At 43.6% G+C, this 15,424-nt stretch overlaps 1 protein-coding gene across 6 annotated transcripts in view; it reads right to left on the bottom strand.

Annotated features, from left to right (window-relative positions):
- DET1 (DET1 partner of COP1 E3 ubiquitin ligase) overlaps positions 1 to 11,906 on the bottom strand; it is a 56,371-nt gene extending 44,465 nt beyond the window's left edge. For 4 of the 6 annotated variants that reach the window (XM_029237493.1, XM_029237492.1, XM_029237494.1 and 1 more), the window contains exons 1-4: positions 11,750 to 11,842; positions 4,554 to 5,646; positions 3,517 to 3,585; positions 1,585 to 1,772 (exon numbers count right to left, since the gene is read on the bottom strand). In XM_029237493.1, the coding sequence (XP_029093326.1) occupies positions 1,585 to 1,772; positions 3,517 to 3,585; positions 4,554 to 5,636 (1,340 nt within the window). In that variant the 5' untranslated portion in view covers positions 5,637 to 5,646; positions 11,750 to 11,842. Of the gene's footprint in view, positions 1 to 343; positions 1,164 to 1,584; positions 1,773 to 3,516; positions 3,586 to 4,553; positions 5,647 to 11,749 lie in introns of those variants that run through there. The other 2 variants (XM_029237495.1, XM_029237491.1) reach the window with 2 other exon arrangements.
- Between the last annotated feature and the right edge of the window lie 3,518 nt (positions 11,907 to 15,424).

The raw sequence follows: 15,424 nt of genomic DNA, 5'->3' as shown, positions 1-15,424 counted from the left end.
GGTGCAATTTCTCCAGAGAATAAACCTCTAGCCTTTTGATGAGGTGGGGAAGAGACAGTCATTTGGCAGTGTAGGCTTAAAGAAAGGAGCTAGAGCATCTGATTGCTCCTTTTAAGAATGTCATCCAGGGACCTCCCTGGTGGTCCAGTGGGTTAGGACTCCGAGCTTCCACTGCAGGGGACAAGGGTTTGATCCCTGGTTGGGGAACTAAGATCCCACAATCCACGTGGCATGGCTGGAAAAAAAAAAAAAAAAAAGTCATCCAATCCTCCAGAGGTATGTAGGGCCTCCAATTTCTTGAACTTTTCCAGAGCTCTCTGGTGCAACGCTACTTATTTCTTCGTGGATAAACTCTGCATTTTTTTTTTTTTTTTTTAATTTTGGCTGCTCTGGGTCTCAGTTGCAGCATGCGGGATTGTTTAGGTACAGCAATGTACTCTTACTTGTGGCATGAGGGCTTCCTAGTTGTGGCACACAGACTTCTTAGTTGTGTCACACGAACTCTTAGTTGTGGCATGTATGCAAGATCTAGTTCCCCGACCAGGGATCGAACCTAGGCCCCCTGCATTGGGAGGATGGAGTCTTACCCACTGGACCACCAGGGAGGTCCCTAAGCTCTACAGTCTTTAAGTTTTTGTCCTCTGAGATATGTCAAGTTAGTTATCACTCATCCACTGGCTCTTCAGCTTCTAAAATTCTCTTGATATCTCCTCCCCATTCTCTTTGTTCTTGTAGCTTTATACCTCTTTTTTTTTTAAGATTTATTTATTATTTATTTATTTATTTAATTTACTTTTGGCTGCGTCGGGTCTTAGCTGCAGCATATGGGATCTTCGTTGAGGCGTGCAGGATCTTTAGCTGCAGCGCGCAGGCTTCCCTCTAGTTGTGGCATGCGGGTTTTCTCTTCTCTAGCTGTGCAACGCAGGCTCCAAGGAACATAGACTCTGTACTTGTGACGCATGGGTTCCAGAGCATGTGGGCTCTGTAGTTTTGTGGCACACGGGCTCTAGTTGAGGTGCGTGAGCTCAGTAGTTGTGGCACATGGGCTTAGCTGCCCTGTGGCATGTGGGATCTTAGTTCCTCGACCAGGGATGGACCCTGCGTCCCCTGCATTGCAAGGCGGATTCTTTACCACTGAACCACCGGGGAAGTCCCTCTTCTTCCTTTATTGTCATTTTAGTGGGGTTTGGGGATGGAACAGAGATAAATGCACATGTTCAACACACATGTTTAACCAAAATTTATAAAATTATGTCCTTAGTCATTCATTCAAAAAATATTTAAGTGCTTGACAGTGCACCACTGAAGATATAGCAATGAACTAAACAAAGACAGGGTCTCTATCTTTCTGCAGCTAACATACAGTCTAGGAGGAATCATGGACAACACACAAGTAATTCCTCAGGTGCTAAGAAAGAGAAAAGAGAAGTTTAGGATGACACAATGGGTTATGACAGGCAGACTGACCCAAGCCTAGGTGGGCAGAAAGAATATGAGGTTTCCTGAAGTAAATGACTGTTGGCTTCACACCAACAAATTTTCTGAAGGAAAATTAAGCTTGTTAAGCCTAGTGGAACAGCTTACCGGCGCTGGATCTGCCGTGCAAAATTGTTGCTGGAAGCTGAGCAGGGAAACTGTACTTCACTATGCAGGGTAGCGTTACGGAAGAGATCACAGAAGTTCTCAAACAGCTCCAAAAGCTCATCTGATGTATTCTCAAACACAGCGATCACCTCTGTTGTCACCATATTGTACACCACAAAGAAAGATGCCTGCGGAAGAATAGATAGACCTAAGGAATAGCTGAGTATAATGCCTTGCCTAGCAAATATCATTTTGGTTGAAAATCAAGCTGCCCAAGTAAAACAGGCAAACACCTCCACTCCGGCACTATGGCGGAAACATGGTGCCAAGAGGTCCTGGAAAAGGAGGAAGCCTCAGTGGACTTGATCAATCAAGTGCCTCAGTGTTGCCTGATTTCCCACTGTATCTGCTGGAATTACTGAGTTGTTCAGCATATATGTATAAGAAGGTTTTCAATCTTTCATTTCAAGCTGTGTGAAAATTTAATATTTTGCCTTCCAAGTGTTATTCCCTACTTACTCCCCAACCCACTTTTTTAAAATGCCAGATTTAATTTTCCTTCCTGCTGCGAAAGTGATTTGTAGCCAGGAGCTGCCTGTTGGCAAATTATTTTCTCTTGTATACGTACAGTTGAAAGTTCAATTTAGGGGCATTTCTTTTTCTCTCTTAATATTTCTAACATGCAGAAAGACATCTTAAGTACACTGTGTCCACCTAGGCAAGTTGTAACCAAGCAGGGGACTGCTGCTGAACACATGAAAAATCAGAGAAGCATTTTCCATTTCTTTCTTTATAAATGTTCTTTCAGCCAAGAGCATTTGTAACATACATTTGAGATTCGTAACAATTAATTTCAGAGGGGGAACCTGAAAACCATTCGAATGCCATAGGTGGCAGAGTTACTGCTTTCTCTGAATAAGCCCCTGGGTGACTGGCCCTCTTCTTTAAACCTCCAGTGCTCTGCTCAGCCTAACAAGGAAGCACCAGGTACCTCTAGTTTTTATCACAGTGAATGTGGCAGTGTGAGTCAATCTGCAAGCTTCCAGCAGGACTCTAGAAGTTTTCAGAACACTAGGATTAGTATTCCGCCTCTTATGATTGAATTTAAATCTCCATTACCAATTTCTGGAGACATCTGGCCCACCTGTTTTAATAGTAATTAGTCCTTCCCAAAGCTTATATTACATGACTTTTGCGGTCACCTGGAAATTAAATTTGGCTGTAAATTAAAGAGGCTGGAGAGTAACCTGAGAATAATACCCATAATATTAGCAAGGCTTTGTGTTTAGGTGCACTTTTTACTTATTAACCTTATTGGAACCTATCAAATTAAACTGGGAAAGGAGGAGGGAGGACAACAAGGGCAGAGAGATTGGGTTTAAAGTTACAAATTCTGTAAGCAAAGCATAGAGCCCTTGTAATGTTTCTGGCTACAACCTACTGTAGCTACTGGATATAAGTAGGTCATGTTTTAGCAAAGGAAAAAAGGATAATCTCAAATGCAGCAGTCACACAACATATTCCCTCCAAAATAAAAAGGTAATTATAGCTCAAACCTAAATACAAGATTGATTCATGTCCTTTCTATAAACCTGGACAATGCTTTGATCATATTAGGGCTTCACCAGGATCCATCATAATTATGTGAATATAGAATTATACAAACATTTACTAGCCTTCCCACCAGGCCAGACTGGGAAATACAGGACAGGAGGGTACAGAAGTCAAGGGCTTCACGGACAACCTCCCATGACTCATAACATGAACTAGATGGGCTCACCCATGATGGCTCAATGGGTGACTTCATCATTAATAGAGAAGAAAAAGAATTCAGAAAAAAAATGATCTCTAACCATTTTACTCACCACCCCCCCTTATATTTTAGAGTATACAAGGTATGATTCAGAAGAAAAATATTAGAAAACATTTTACCATGGATGGCTGGTACGGTCTTAGGAGACAATTCCTTATACAGTCTCTAACTGTTACAGGCAGAATCAGCTGCAAGTCAATGAGAGAAACCAGACTCAGCTGACTTCGTGGTTTACTGGTTTGTTCTGTTCTAAATTTCCAAACTAGTATCTAAGGAGACACTCTGGAAATAGGAGAATAGGGGGGACAAATGTACAGAAAAGTAGGTCTCTCACTTGGTCAACACTAAAGTAAGGAGCTTCTCAAAGGGAAATGCCCAAATTACCCTGAATTTCAGCATGGTATTTCAACCCAAAAGTCTTAGAGGTTTCCATGCTCTTAACACCACGTTATTCCTATTTGTGAAATGCCTCTCTCCCCTACCAACATCTTTCACCCAAACTGAAAAACCCTCAGAACCTGCAGTCTTGATTATTCACTTGGCAGATCAAAAATTTTGGCTTCCTTTTAATCTTTTCACTGCTCTACAACCTATGTTCCAGCACATGGGCAAGGTCAGAGTACAGTCATAAAGCTTAATTCCATCAAATGAACTTACCTGTTACAATCTAAAGAAGATTTGGTGAGGAAGTATACTGACATCATTTAAGTAGGAAAGAAAAACTAGATTTTTAGAAGATTTTCTTTTTCGTATGGTGGGTTCATTCTCATTGCCAGAACTAAGCAGACCAATAAGCACAATCTTATACAAAATCAAGGCAGTATCCATAGGGAGTCAAACCTTGACCCTGTAGCATCTGGGCTTCCATTTCAAGGGTACTGAAAATGCTCTGCAGAAGAATTAGGGTAAGAATCACAGAGTTGACTACCTACATGTCAATGGCTTACGATATAGCTTCCATTTGTCCAAATGAGAAAAATCATTTTGAGAAATGATTAGAAAAGTCGAGCTGTTTTAAGTATGAGCCCGAAGACAGCAAAAATTCAAGATTACATAAAATGTGTTATTTCTGAGAGACTGGCTATAGGCAAAGAGAGAAACCTTCCCATTGTGCCAAGGAGACTGGAGGGGTAAAGGGCAGGAGAGCACCTGGTACCTGTGATGGATCTGTGACCCGCAGGGTTACGACATCCTCACTAGTATACTTGATAAACAGATGGTTTTCATCCAGAAGCTGCATTTTCCACATGCGCAGCTGCCGTAGTTGGTCAAAATACTGGAAGAAGCGCCTCTTGGCCATTGCACTACCATCCTGCTCTGCCCGGCGCCAAAGGTACACGAGCAGCCGGTGTTTCAGGGAGTTGATGAAGGGATCCCTGAAAGGATTGGCCATGCCTGTCTGACTGTCCCGCTGCACCTCAGGAAAAACAGCTGACACAGTGAGCAGGTCATCCTCATAGCAGAAGCGGCCAATGGTCCTCACATCAATGAAAGTGCCTTCAGGAGTCACCTGGAAGACATGGATGGTCTGCTGCTGCACTGACAAGATGGCCAGGATGTTCTTATACAAGTACAACCCTTGGTTGTGTGACAGGACCACTTTGTCACACTTGAAGGTACGTGTATCACATAAGCGGCCAGTATGAAGGTCAATGATATGGAGGGAGTAGTCCTCCAGGGGGGACCGGGGGTTGGGGGTCACGGACTCACTGTTCCGATATACCTCATAAAAAGGAGGGTGAGGCTCGTCTGGGAGATAGGCAGCTGAGCCCACGATGACACAGCGGCAGTCATCAGTGAAGAGGCTGCACTCCCGGTTCAGGTGCTCGCCATTGGCCGCCACATTGGTAATGTGCAGCAGGACGAAAAAGCGTTCGAAGAGCCGGCCACGGATGTTGACTGACCGCTGGTCATTGCCATTGGACAGGATCTCCCCCTCATAGCCCTGCAGTAGGTCCTCAGCTGCCTGGCAGCCCTGGTACTCATAGATTTCGAGAGATGTCTGGTCTGAAGAGAAAGCAATGAAGTAGCGTCCATCAGGTGAGAATTTACGCAAGAAACAAGGCGGCTTTTCAACATTGACGACCGTGAAGTTGGGGAAGACATTCTGGTGGAACACTCGGACCTGGTGCCAGTGGGTGCCTGCCTTGCCTGAACTGATCCGCCGGCGTTCCAGGCGGTGAATGACATTTTGGTTTTGGATTCTTCGAGGTTTGATGGTGGAAACATGATGATCCATTATCACATCTCTGCAGGGAGAAGTAAAGAAGAAGTCAAGAAAATAAAACAAAATTTACCAAAACATAAACACACTTGACCTTTGAACAATGCAAGGGTTAGGCACACCAATCCCCTGAAGCTGAATATCCAAGTATAACTTATAGTCAGCTCAGTATACATGGTTCCCTCCTATCCATGGTTCCTCCACATCCACGTATTCAACCAACCGGGCAAGTCTAGTACTGCAGTATTCACTGATGAAAAAAATCCATGTGTAAGTGGACCTGCACAATTCAAATCTACGTTGTTCAAGGGCCAACTGTGTATATACAAGTCAAATAGATTTCCTTCCATATATCCTGGACCTAGGAGCTCCCAAGATGACAGTGATCAGCATTCCTTCTTCCCAAGTTATAGTTAGAAAGTGGTCAGGACATTTTTGAGTCTAGAAACAGGTTTGAGGGAAGGAACTAATTCCCTAGGAATACCTTCAAAGCATGCTTAGCTGTTGGGAATGTTCAACAGAGCAAACCTTAGAACTACATCAAATTTGTTCAGTGTAAACACCACATTCAATGTACATTCATTTAAAAAATATATTTATTGGGCTGTTAAGATGTCCATCCTACCCAAAGCAATCTACAAACTCAATGCAAAATCCCAAAATCCCTATCAAAATCCCAAAATCATTTCTGGCAAAAACAGAAAAATTCATCCTAAAAATTACATGTAATCTCAAGGGACTGTGAAGAGCCAAAACAATTTTGTAAAAGAACAAAGTTAGAAGACTCAGACTCCCTGATTTCAAAAACTGTTACAAAGCCACAGTAATCAAAAAAGTGTGGTACTAGCATAAGGCAGAAAAATATACCCAATGAACAGAATTAAGAGCTGAGAAATAAACCCTCACATATATAAACCTGAGATTAGAAGTTCAGAGAACCCCAAACATGATAAACCCAAAGAAATCCATGCCCAGGGACTTCCCTGGTGGCGCAGTGGTTAAGAACCCACCTGCGAATGCAGGGGACACGGGTTCAATCCCTAGTCCAGGAAGACCCCACATGCCACGGAGCAACTAAGCCCGTGCGCCACAGCTACTGAGCCTGCACTCTAGAGCCCGCGAGCTACAACTACTGAAGCCCGCGCACCTAGAGCCCGTACTCCGCAACAAGAGAAGCCACCACAATGAGAAGCTCGTGCACCGCAATGATGAGTAGCCCCCGCTCGCCACAACTAGTGAAAGCCCATGCACAGCAATGAAGACCCAACGCAGCCAAAAATAAATAATAAATAATTTATTTTAAAAAAAGAAAGAAAGAAAGAAATCCATGCCCAGGCATACCACAGTCAAATTGTGAAAAACTAAAACACAAAGTAAAAATCTTGAAAGCAACCACGTAAATGACACATTACCTATAAGGGAACAACAATTCATTTATCTGTGGATGTCTCATGAGAAACTATGGAGACAAAAAAGGAGCAAAGCAACATTTTTAAAGTGCTGAAACAGCTGTCTGTTTCATCATTCAAATCTCAGCCAAAATAGCAACTCTTCAGAGTTTTTGCCTGACTACCTTACCTAAAGTCATGACTTTTTCCATCCACATCAACCTACTGTTTTATTTTCTTCAGCCCTTATCACCTTCTGAAACCATTTGTTTACCTTTTTAGCATCTTTTGCCCCCACACAGGACAGCAGAGGCCTTGCCTAATTCCTTGCTGAATCTCCAGCACCTCGGACAGTGCCTGAGGCACAGTAAATGCTAACAAATGTTGAATGAATGGAACAACATTTGACAAAGGTCTTAAAGGATAAAGAACTCACTAGGCAAAATAAAGGAGGAACATTTCAGAAAGAAGGTAGCTTAAAAAATATACTTAAAAAGAGTGTAGCATGGCACATTTGGGAAACACAATACCAAGTGGTTAGAACACAGGAAACACAGAGTGATAAGAGAAGCCTAGAAAAGTAGATTGCAGACAGATTGGAAAATCCTTTGTATGCCACGTCATGCAAGTTATTACAGGTTTTAAGCAGAGGAGTGACTATCCAATCTATACTTTAGAAATAAAAACATACAGACAATGGGGAATTTGTTTATATTCTGTCTCCTAAAAGAGATATGAAATGCCTTATATAAGTATATATACTACCCAGTCAAGTCAGAAATGTGCATACCTTATGATTGAGCAAATCAAGTTTCTCAAACTGCTAGTCTCAACTCACTGATGGAGGCTTGAAATCAATCTAGTGCATATACTAATTGACATTTCAAAAAATGGAATAAAACAGAAAATACCAAACTGTATCACATATTTTCAATACATATGTGAGTTACATGCACTGGGTGAGGATATAAAATATATTTCCTACTGATCTAGACTAGAGCAAAAGACTGCAAACAACTAGCCTCAGACCAGTCTAGGCTGCCTGCCTATTTTTGTAAATAAAGTTTTATTGGAACACAGTCATACGCACTCATTTACATCTTGCCTATGGCTGCTTTTGCCCTACAAAGGCACAGTTCATTTATTAAGACCAAAGACCACACAGCTCACAAGCCTGAAATATTAACTACCTGGTCTTTTGCAGAAAAAGTCTGTCAACCCCTGATCTTGAGCACTGGTTCCCAAATGGGGCAATTTTGTAATATATGAAGATATTTTTGGTTGTCATAACATGGGAGGGAGGAAGGGGTGCTTGGGGTGTCCATCAAACAGAAGACAGGGATGATGCCAAACATCCTACAGTAAACAGGACAGTCCCTCACATCCAGCCCAAAATGTCAATAGTGCTAAGGTGGAGAAATCCTGATGTAGAGAAGTGTCTGCACATACGTAACAGGAGACATATACAAGGATGTCTGTAGCAGGACTGTTAGCAACAGCAAAAACTAACAACACTCCAAATGTCCATCAACAGTAGACTAGATAAATTCATCCACGCATATTCATGCAGCGGAATCTTTTTTCTTTTTTTTAATGTTTTTGTTTGTTTGTTTTTTGGCCACGCCACGTGGCTTGCAGGATCTTAGTTCCCGGACCAGCGATAGAACCCAGGGATCAAACCCGGGCCCCAGCAGTGAAAGCACTGAGTCCTAACCACTAGACTGCCAGGCAATTCCCCAAGCAGTGTAACCTTATGAAGTAATGAATTAATGTACTACAGTTATATATAACAACACAGATGAATCTCAGACACAGTGTTGAATGAAGAAAGCAAGCTACAGAATACATACAATGTGATTTCCTTTATATAAGCTTCAAACAATTTTCACTTTAATACAAATATATGTGGTATACAATTACAAAAAGCAAAGGAATCATAAACATAAAATTCAAAATAGTGGTTACCTCTGAGAAAGTAAGAAATGGGATGGGAGTTAGGGAAACATTGTAACTTTTAAGTGTATATTTTTTTCCTTCAATCAGCATTCATTGTACTGTTATTCTTTTAAAATTACATATGTTTTTTAAGTAATATTTGTGCTTACTCAGAATTTTTTTTAATTAGAAAATAATCATTGTGAAGGGAAAACAAAGGTAGGACAATAAAATGAAGTCTGAAGTACACAAAAATTCATGCCATCAGGACCTGCAAAACTGCCAAGCTTCTAATTTGGCTCTGACTTTCTCGGCAGACAAGGCAGAGGAAAATACAGTCAGTTACAGAACTTGCACTGCCAAGAAGATAAAAACTTAATAGCTGCTTGGAAGAAGCACAGCAATACCCATCACTGGATTTTAAAAGAAATCTCTCTCATGAGTTTTCTCAAAGGACCTTGGCATGATACAGTGAGCAATATCCTCCACTTCTGAACAATAAACACAATGCTGAGTTTCACACGGCTACTCCTTTTAACAGTGACATAGTTGATGTGCCCATTTTGATACAGTCCAAAAAACATACTGGTAAGGTTTAAGCATTTTAAAATACCAAGTACTGTACAAAACTGCCTCCCTCAATCCCTGCCCAGGACACCTCTGACACTAGCACCCTGCGAAACTAAGATGCGGGCTGGAGTCAGAGAGGGAGACCAGAAGGGGATGCGACAGGCAGGTAAGGCCCATGAATGGAAGAAGGAGTAGGCATCAGACACCATCTAGCAGACTAACCACATAAAACTGAATCAGATAAAGTAAACTAGCTGTTCGACTTAGAGCCATTGATCATTTTAAGCAAAGCAGATGCTTAATTCTAAAAAAAATTTGTATATATTTTTAACAGTCCCATCTTAAATTCTCCAATTTGTCTTTTTAAGGGAAAAGCCACCAGTACTGTGGTGGAGGGAGTAGAGGGGTGGGGTGGGTAGAGGTGAAGGCCTGCTGGCTTCAGCTCCAAATTGGACAGAAAATCCACACTTAATTTCCTAACCCTTCTCTCAGTGGGCTCTCTCTCCCTCTCCATATTTTACATCACACAATTATGGTTTTTAGAGAGATGGTGGAATTCTTAGTATTTTTCAACTTGTTATTCCAATTATAAAATACATGCTCATAAACTCAAACCATACAGAAAAAGTACATCACGAAAGTCCCTTCTAGTCAGAGTGGGAGTTATGAAAAACATTAGAGTAACTTATATTTTTCCCAGAAGCCCTCTACCCATTTCCCTAGTCCAGTAAATGGCATGGCCATTCACCTGCTAAAAGGAACCAGAAAGCTGAGAGTCTCCCTTGATACCTCTTTCCCTCAGCCCCCATACCTGATCAGTCACCAAACTCTGGAGATTTTACCCCCTAAACAGTCCTCTAATGCTCCACCTTCTTCTATCATGACCTGCCAGCACCCTTACCCAAAATTTTATAACTTCATGTCTACGTTATTGCAACCGCTTCCTAAGTGGTCTCCCTAAATCCACTCCTATCCACTTCCAATCCACTTACCAGAGCAATCTTTTCAAAATGCTTTTTTGATCACATCCTTTCCCCTACAGATTAAAACAAATATCTTTCCATTGCTCTTAATGATACGGATCAAAATCCTTGCCGTGCCAACCAGATGTCTCAAAGGCTCAGTGCTGCCTCTCCAGCCTCATCTTTTCCCATTTCACTCTAATCATTTCTTCAACAAGTGGCCTACCTCCTGCCTCTGAACCTTGGCACATGCTCTTCACCTCAATCTAAAAAAAGCTCTTCTCTTCACTTTGCCGAGTTAACTCCTATTTCAGGTTATGAGCCTAATCATCACTTCCTGAGAGAAGTCCTCCTTAACCTTTCCCACAAGATAAAACACCAATACACCAGCCATACCTCTCCTTCTTAGCACTTACCACGCTTGCAACTTCATGTCTGCATTTTACTTATGTCTGTGGCACTAGATGGTGAACTCCTGACCGGTACACAAACATTATATCCTGTATGCCCATCACAGCATTTGACCCATCGAAAGCCTCCTTTCCTGAACGTTCTTTACCAACTCAAATATCCACAGGTGCTGTTCGCTCTGCCCAGCATATATTTCCTCTGGCCCTTGCCATACTTCTCAAGCCGCAGCTCAAGTGTCCTCTCGTTCAGGAAGTCTGCTCTGACACCCTTGCAGAAAGAGATCTTTGCTGCTTTACCATTACTTTTTCTGTTCATCTTTTCCATGGCCATTGCCACAATTTGAATTTGTACTTTCAGCGGCATGGTTAGGTGTTTAATGTTCGACTCCCCCGTAAACTATCCTCTCCAGGCAGGACGTAACCATAGCTACTTCAGTCACCTTAGTTTTCAGAGAGCCTAGCACTAGGGCTGCCCCACTGCATGCGTTCGTACGTTATCTGTGGAACGAAAGAAGAAAGCCTGACTGAACTGGGCCACTAACTCGTGCGGTACTAAGCAAGACCTTCCTCCCTGCTAGGTCTGTTTCCCCGGGCAGGCAGGTGCACGTTAACCCTCAACTCCTTCTGACGGCTTCCTAAACGGGAAGGGGATACCCAGGGGCGGGCACACACGCCCAAGGGGCGCCCCCGGAAAGAAAAGCCCGGGGCGGGGCCTCAATGGGAAGAGAATTCTGAGGGAAGGCGGGGGCCGCAGGGCCTCGGCGTCAGGCGGGAAGGGGGCAGCCCCATGGCGGTAACTCGAAGAGGCCTCGGGGAGGGCCTGACGGGTTTGGAGGCTGGAACAAGGAAGGAGAAGTCCTCACCTGTCCGGTCCGGGCTCAAAGGGCCGGGGCGAGGGGCTCCCCGGCCTGCTCGGCGCGCGCCTCGCCCAGCCCCGCCCCCGCCATGCTGTGGGACCAGATGCCCGCAGCTGCCGGCTCCCGCTTCCGCTAGCCACCGGAAGTGCGGTGCAGCGAGAAGGAAAGTGGAGAGAGCGCGGCACCCGTCCGGCCGGCCCTGAGAGACGGTATAGCGCACCCTGCTGCCCGGAGGGGGATCGAAGCACTAGAGGCCCAGGGGCTGCGAAGGAAAAATTGAACCAGGCGCCGTAACCTCGGCACCTGAGTGATCTCCTATGGCAGTGTCTCTGCACCCGCTGGACACACTTGCAAAAACATGAATAAAAATTAATTTTTCACCTCTTGATTAAATGCACCATTTCATCAGCTGAGAAACTATCCGTTTTCTGTTATCTCCTCCTAGACAGTGAGCTCTTTAAAGACCGAGGCTGTACTGATCTCTGAACGCTGTGCCTAATACATTTACTAGCACACAGTGGACTACAGTATAAGCTTATTGCATTAAATTAATGCTATAACCTTTACTTGACTTTTACTTACATTGTCTCTTACAACCTGGTTCCTCCCCCGAAGCCTCTGCTTTGTCCTATTTCTGGACATCCTGCCCCCAAATTTCCCTGCCTCAGCCTCCTTCAGATAATTCAGGTCTCAGAGTAAATGCCACTTCCTCAGAACTCTTGTCTGACCACTCTCATTTCACCACCATCGTGCTATTTCTTCCTAGCACTCATCACTATCTGATATTACCCCCATTTGTTTTGTTTTCTTTCTTTTTTCTGTTTCCCTTGCCCCGACTAGAATGTAAATTCCGTGAAAGGACGGGTTTCGTCCTCTTTTCTTTTCTACCCTCACCTAGACCAGGATTTAGCATCTTGCTGGTGCTCAAGGAAGGTTCAGTCCGTGAATGAATGGCTCTGCCCGTAGGGCTCACAGCATCTCTATGAGGAAGGAATGTTTATTGGCTTTGTTAAGTGCAATTTTATTAACTTAACCGTCTTGGTTGACGTTGTTATAACAAAATATCATAGACTGTTTAGTGGCTTTTACAGATGAGGAAACTGAGGCTCAAGGAGGATCCATGACTTGGAGATGAGGGTGGTTAAAAGGAAACACCGTGGGTTCTTGGTCCAGTCTTGACATTTCCAAGCTGAATGTACTGACTTCAGAGTCTCTATTTCTTCTTCTAGGAAACGAAGATATAGTATGCAGAGTATATCTCAAGTAGAGAAAAAAGAAGGAGAAGGAGAAGAAGACGGAGAAGAAGAAAGGGGAGAAGAAGGAGAGGAGGAGAAGAAGGAGGAGATGAAGAAGAAGAAGGAGAAGAAGAAGAAACTCTAAATTTCAGGTTGCCCCCAGCTTCGGGGCTGGGTGGCCCATGGAGCCAGCTCTGAGTGGGCTGCCAGCCTTCCCCTTCCCCATTCAGCTTGTCAGATGATGCCCCCAGTAAGGGGTCAGCCCAGCACCCTCTCACACACACCCCCACAGCCCTCCCTGGACACTCCTGCCCACCATGGGGGAGGCAGGACTTTCTCCAGCTCCTCTGATTTCTTCAAGGAAAGCTTTTCCTATCGAGTGGAGTGGTTTAGGACAAAAGTATTCTGGGACATTGAATTCATCATACTTTCCTCAACTTTTGTATGGGTTTGAAATTTTTCATAACATCAACAACAGCAAAAGCTGAAGCTACCCTGCAGCCTGCCTGGCACTCAAGTATCACTTACCGATTAGCTTACTCTCATGCTTGACCTACAAGAAGAGAGAGGAATGGTAGGAACTCCCTCTCCTGGAATGTACACCTGTACTGCCCTGTCCCTGGCATGCCACTGCATGAGGATGACAGGTGAATGGGGGCCATGCTTTCCCTTCTCTGCTGACTATTGGCCTGTAAGTTTTCCCCAAGAGCTTATTACTTTAAAAAAAAAAAAAAGGAGGGAGTTTTGCAGTAAAACTGGTTTAGTTATTTTTATATATATATATTAATTTAGTTGTTTTTTTTTTTTTTTTTTGCGGTACGCGGGCCTCTCACTATTGTGGCCTCTCCCGTTGTGGAGCACGGGCTCCGGACGCGCAGGCTCAGCGGCCTTGGCTCACGGGCCCAGGCGCTCCACGGCATGTGGGATCCTCCCAGACCAGGGCACGAACCCGTGTCCCCTGCATCGGCAGGCGGACTACCAACCACTGCGCCACCAGGGAAGCCCAGTTATTTATTTATTTATTTTTGGCTGTGTTGGGTCTTTGTTGCTGCGCACAGGCTTTCTCTAGTTGCACCGAGCGGGGGCTACTCTTTGTTGTGGTGCGTGCACTTCTCATTGCGTTGGCTTGTCTTGCTGTGGAGCACGGGCTCTAGGCACGCGGGCTTCAGTAATTGTGGCACGCGGGCTCAGTAGTTGTGGCTTGCGGGCTCTAGAGCGCAGGCTCAGTAGTTGTGGCGCACGGGCCCAGTTGCTCAGTGCATGTGGGATCTTCCCGGACCAGGGCCCGAACCCGTGTCCCGTACATTGGCAGGCGGATTCCCAACCACTGCACCACCAGCGAAGTCCAAAACTGGTTTAGTTTTGCAGTGAGACTGGTTCAGTTCAGCCTCAGGTACTTCTTACCTACAAGTTACTTATCTGTACCCCAGTTTCCCCACCTGTAAAATGGGGATAACAATCGTAGTGCCTGTATCATAGGATCAATGGAGAATAAAATTAGTTATTGCACGTAAAGCTCTTAGTACTGCCTGACACATAATTAGCACCCATAAATGTTAACTCATTAATTTGACTCTTACCATGCTGGACTACCTTGTCTTGGAATGTTATGGGTTTGTCTCATCAGTGAGGCTGTAAGCAAGCCCCTTGAGAATTAAGATTATGTTTCATACCCTCATGCTCCCACCTCAGACTGACAGATATAACTTTCCTGTGAATATCAGCTCCATCCTGGGATCCTGCCACTGGCTTATGTGGCTTTGGCAAGTCACTTTTCTCTGCCTGCTTTCCCATCTGTGAAATGGGTGTACGAGGGAGTTGAGTGTGGAAACCACTGTGTTTGTGAAAGACCTAATTTTTACATGAATTTTTAAATCAAGTAAATAATATATGAGTACATTTACACAAACTTTTAATTACACAAATCATACAGGAACACTCTACTCTTGTAAAGCTACAAATAATATAGCAATAGAGTAAAAAGTGAAACTCCTCCACATCTTCAATCCCACCTCTCCCACTGTAGTAAGTGTATATCTATCCTTCCAGGACTTTCTATGCATTATTGTTGTAAATGGATGAACATACAGAGATCTATATATAGGATTTTGCTTCACTTTTTTCTTTCCACATGAATGGATATTGCCTTAATATTGTTTTGTAACTTGCTCCTTCAGTAAACACATTTGTCATTATGTTTTGGAGTTTGTTCTATGTCAGCACATAGATGTCTAATTCATGCACACTATCCCACAGTATGAATGTCCCATGATTTAACTATACTCCTATTTATGGGCATTTAGGTTTCTGGCAGTTTTCACCTTTATAAGCTGCCTCAGTGAATAATCTATATATAACTTTGGACACAAGTATACACATATGACATATATTTAACAGTAAAATTACTAGGTCAAAATTTAGGCATTTAAAAAGTTTTGATAGAGAA

The sequence above is a fragment of the Monodon monoceros genome, unplaced genomic scaffold (assembly GCF_005190385.1).
Source record: "Monodon monoceros isolate NGI ecotype Baffin Bay Population unplaced genomic scaffold, NGI_Narwhal_1 Super_Scaffold_21, whole genome shotgun sequence".
Taxonomy (NCBI): Eukaryota; Metazoa; Chordata; class Mammalia; order Artiodactyla; family Monodontidae; genus Monodon; species Monodon monoceros.
Note: the sequence above shows the minus strand (reverse complement) of the source record. Positions and strands in the feature narration are given on the sequence as shown.